Source organism: Asparagus officinalis, chromosome 4, assembly GCF_001876935.1.
Source record: "Asparagus officinalis chromosome 4, Aspof.V1, whole genome shotgun sequence".
NCBI lineage: Eukaryota > Viridiplantae > Streptophyta > Magnoliopsida > Asparagales > Asparagaceae > Asparagus > Asparagus officinalis.
The window spans coordinates 54,693,184-54,697,362 of NC_033797.1; the positions used below are offsets into that span (position 1 = coordinate 54,693,184).

At 36.8% G+C, this 4,179-nt stretch overlaps 1 protein-coding gene across 2 annotated transcripts in view; it reads right to left on the minus strand.

The window, feature by feature from the left end:
* The window catches only part of LOC109837474 (two-component response regulator-like APRR2), a 9,114-nt gene extending 4,941 nt beyond the window's left edge, over nt 1-4,173 (minus strand). Inside the window, exons 1-7 of one of the 2 annotated variants that reach the window (XM_020405733.1) lie at nt 3,651-4,173; nt 2,161-2,240; nt 2,008-2,074; nt 1,683-1,729; nt 1,526-1,603; nt 881-1,447; nt 99-239 (exon numbers count right to left, since the gene is read on the minus strand). In XM_020405733.1, the coding sequence (XP_020261322.1) occupies nt 99-239; nt 881-1,447; nt 1,526-1,603; nt 1,683-1,729; nt 2,008-2,074; nt 2,161-2,240; nt 3,651-3,780 (1,110 nt within the window). In that variant the 5' untranslated portion in view covers nt 3,781-4,173. The remainder of the gene's footprint in view (nt 1-98; nt 240-880; nt 1,448-1,525; nt 1,604-1,682; nt 1,730-2,007; nt 2,075-2,160; nt 2,241-3,650) is intronic. The other variant, XM_020405734.1, reaches the window with a different exon arrangement.

Genomic DNA, 4,179 nt, shown 5'->3' on the forward strand with positions numbered 1-4,179 from the left:
ATATATATATATATATATATATATATAACTTTATTTATAAATGAAATGAGATACCTAACAAGGCAAACAAAATAAGTGAATAAATGATATGTGTTCACCTGTAGATGACTGGCTATATTATGCCTCGTTAAGCCTTCTACTTTCATCAACTCTAGAATCTTGGAAGGGATAGCTTGATCAATCCCAAGTTGTTCAACAGCCTGAACAAATCTTCTATGAAGATCAGGTGTCCAATCGACCTAAATTGGCAACAAAATTCTCTTAAACACTTAATTATATTTGAAAGGCATCAATCCACCCATCTTGATGATGATTAACAAAAACTAGGGTACATTTCACAAAACCCCCCCGTAATTTCTCCATTTTGAGATAACACCCTCTTAACTACTTTACTTTTGGAAAAACCCCTTAACTTGAGGGATTTTGCATATAGCCCCCCCTAAACTTCCTCTATTGCACTAAACTCCTAAAAGAATTTCACTATAACCCTCCAAAGTGACTCCATCAAGTCTAACATGTGGCTTGCCAAGCACATAACCAAAGAAGAAGAAAATACTTTTAGGCCCTAAAAACCACCCTTTTATTCTTTTATTGTTTCCATTGCTTTTCAGGACTCAGGGGTACTTTAACATTTCGTCTTTTTCATCACCTGACAGGTTAGATTTGACGATATTACTATAAGGGGGGTGTTAAATACAATCAACGGTTTAGTGAAAAAGTTCGGGGGGTTATGTGCAAAAACCTCTCAAAGTTGGGAATTCAAATAATCAAACTTGGAAAGGGTCGTGAAATTTACCCAAAAATTATTGAAGTTAGAATAAAGCAATACAGGTTAGATTGACGGTGTAACATAATTTCATGGGCGTAGATTACTTGTCACCTTTGTCTTTCTCCGATCACCCTTGTTGCTATGTGAAGTTGAACTACTGCGAAGAAATGATTTCTTTTTCTTGTGCTCCTCCACACTGGATTCCATATTACCACCCTTGTTCATATGCAAAGAAGGCTCACAGCTGTCTTTAATAGAACTGCATTCATCAGTTTTAGAACCGTTATCTGAGGTTACCTCCTCCTCTATGTGACGAGAAATCATTTCGTCCTCTCTACTACTATCTAAATTTGGCAAACTACTGGTTGTAATGTCGACGGGTTTTGATTTAGAATGACTATATTTTCTTACTTCAATCAAGTCTGTGGAATTGTCCAAATTATCTTTCGTGTGGGTTACTGGGTCTTGGAAATATTCATCGTCCTTTCCTCCTGTAACCAATTGTGGAGTTGACGGTGCTTGAAACCTGTCGCTTTCTTCCGAACTGTCTTGTTTAGTTTCTTGATCTTTCTCCGAAGTTTCCCTCTCAGTATTTGACTGAAGCTGAAGCATTGAAACAACAGTATCTTTTATTGGCTCCAACGATTTTGAGATGTCGTTTCCCCCTGCGTTAAAGGCCTGTTCAGGGCTAAGAAACTTTCTTAGTTTCAATCCATAAGAAAACATTAAGTTGTAAATGCAGCATAAAAAGCGAACCTTATGAACTACATGCTGCCATATGTTTCTGAGTTTTTCTTCAGATAGTGGTTTCTGAAGAAACTCAGCTGCACCAAGCTGAAAAATAAAAGAAATGAAATATTTATCAAAATAATTACAGGGATATTTAATCTCATGAAGTTTGTGAGGAACTTACTGATATACATTTCATCATGGTGCTCAGACAACGAACATCAGAGATAGCTGTAATAGACAAAATAATACTCGTCAATAATTTTATACTAATTTGATTATATTGTTTATAATGCAGAGAAGGACATTTCATCTGACGAGATACAAATTCCAGCCATAGAAATTTTCCTGAAATTAAAAACATCAAGGCTTTCAAGGTGCAAGGACAGATGAAACGCGACGTCATTAATTTGTGAATTTGATGGGAAAACAAATGGATAAATAGAATATAGCATAAAAACATTATATACGAGCTCAGTGAAATAGGTGTCAGAAGCATAACTATTTACCTATGACAGGAAGGTCCTTAGCCATTTCAATAAATTTGAAGCTTCCTTGACTATTAGAAGAAGTCACCTACAAGAAAATAACATTCAAGATATATATAGCTAAGGGTCGTTCTCTATAAACATGTGTTAATTAATCTCCAATATAAGCATTACCTCTACAATTGCAACATGAAAGCTTTCCGCCTTCATAGAAATCGCTTCCAATGCTTCATTCTCATTGCGGTATGAACAAACTGGACAGATTAAAGAGAACGTTGGAAGCAGTATTTTTAAAAAAAAGTACATACTTAAGTACTATGTCACGGAAAAGTTCACAATAACAAACTGAAAACAGAAATATAAAGCTATTTTTATTATGCTTCCTGATAAATGGCAATGCAGCATCCTTCTCATCATCCTTGAAAAGCAAAAAAGAACGAAGGAAGAGATGCATTATAGCAACTTTGAAAAGCAGAGAGAAAGTAAGATCTTCCGAACAAATCACACAAACTAGTTCCGTATTTTAAAAAGAGGTATTTCTGGGGAAAAAATATGTCAGCATTCAGAAACTGGTAAAATGTCAGGCATTCACTGAAGATACTTGAAAAAACCTCCAATCCATAGTGTTGTATCTCGCAGGTAAACATTATTAATCAGAAGTCGTTACATGAACATATTTGCAAGTAGAACCATACTAAGCATCTGTAGAAAATATAAGATATCTATACATACTAAATTATTTCCTATCGCAATTGTATTTATAAGGCAGCTGTTCTTATCATGAGATTGATAGGGCTCAACCTTAGTAGAGTTGATATTCAACCCTAAGGATAAGTTTGGCAAACTCGTCAAAATTGGGCCAAGATCGATACCGGCCCCAATTTTGAGATAATATGGTCCTGTTTTGATCCTCAGGAGGTGGATCAAGACAGAACTAGTCCCATGGGGCTTTTTTGCCTAGGAAAAACTGGGTGAACGTGGACCGAGTTTTTCCGAAACAAGGTCCTCGAGAGATCCAACTTTTATCAAAGCACCATCAATTTAGTAAAACTTGAACTTGATCTGGTACCATGTCAAAAGACCACGCCACTACACCGAAACCCTGAAGGGGTTGATGGATTATTATTCCGTACTCCAACAAGAGTAGTTCCTCATCCCTTTTCACCAAATGCATCACAAAGAAAGCAATGCTCCGAAGTAGTTTTTAGGAACTGTAGACGGGACAACAGTCTAGAGAAAGGAATAGAATGATAAGCTTAGCCCATCATTTTCCTCTCTAAACACAAAAACACTAGTGCATGTTGGAACTAGCTAGATCAAAGATTGATTAAGGCTACGGAAACCATCTATATATATATTCTCTTCTACAACTTCCAATATCAGTTCTAGCAATTTGGACTTGTCTGAATCATGCTATTTACTCATGAGATCTTGCATGTAGGCTTTGTTTTTTTTTTTTTAATTAAACCACGCTGTGCGCGTGTGAGATGAGTCATTTGATACTAATAGTTTCGTAATCTGTGTGTATTTTACAAGCAATTCACCAAACGTTTGTAATTCTCAGGTAATAATTAAATGAGGAAACATGCATGCATCTAAATCCAACAAAGAAAATACCCAAAGAAGGGCTGAAAGCTTAGAAGAAGTTTGAAGATTTTTAATACCAATATAGTCCATTGCTTCAAGCTTCAGCTTAGTTTGAGCAGCAGAGGTGGCATCTTCATCAAGCAGCAGGACTCTGAGACCTTTGGGGAAATCTCTCCACGCTACCAAATCTTCAGCAGAGCAACCCATGGCTGATTCTTTTGCATCCTTTCTAATAAACCTCTACGGGCCCATGAAGCTCTCAAAACCGAAAGCGTATGCCAAAACTAAGAACAAGACCCAAGTCTTGTTTTTTTCCTCCCTCTCAATGACTTGTGACTTGTGAATTAAAACGCTCAGAAGAAGAGGCTAGCACTCGTAGTATGAAGCTCTAGCTAGGACGAAGGAAGGAACAAAATGGAACGGTGTTCATATCAAGTCTCCGACTGAAAATATATCATGTCACAGGACAGAGATTGAAATGAGAAGGCGTGACATGTATTTGAGATAAACCAGCAACATGTGAATGGTAATGGATTTGTACGAGAGAAAAGATGATCATCAAAATTTCTTTGAGATGAGAGAGAGAGAGAGAGAGCGAGCGGAGAG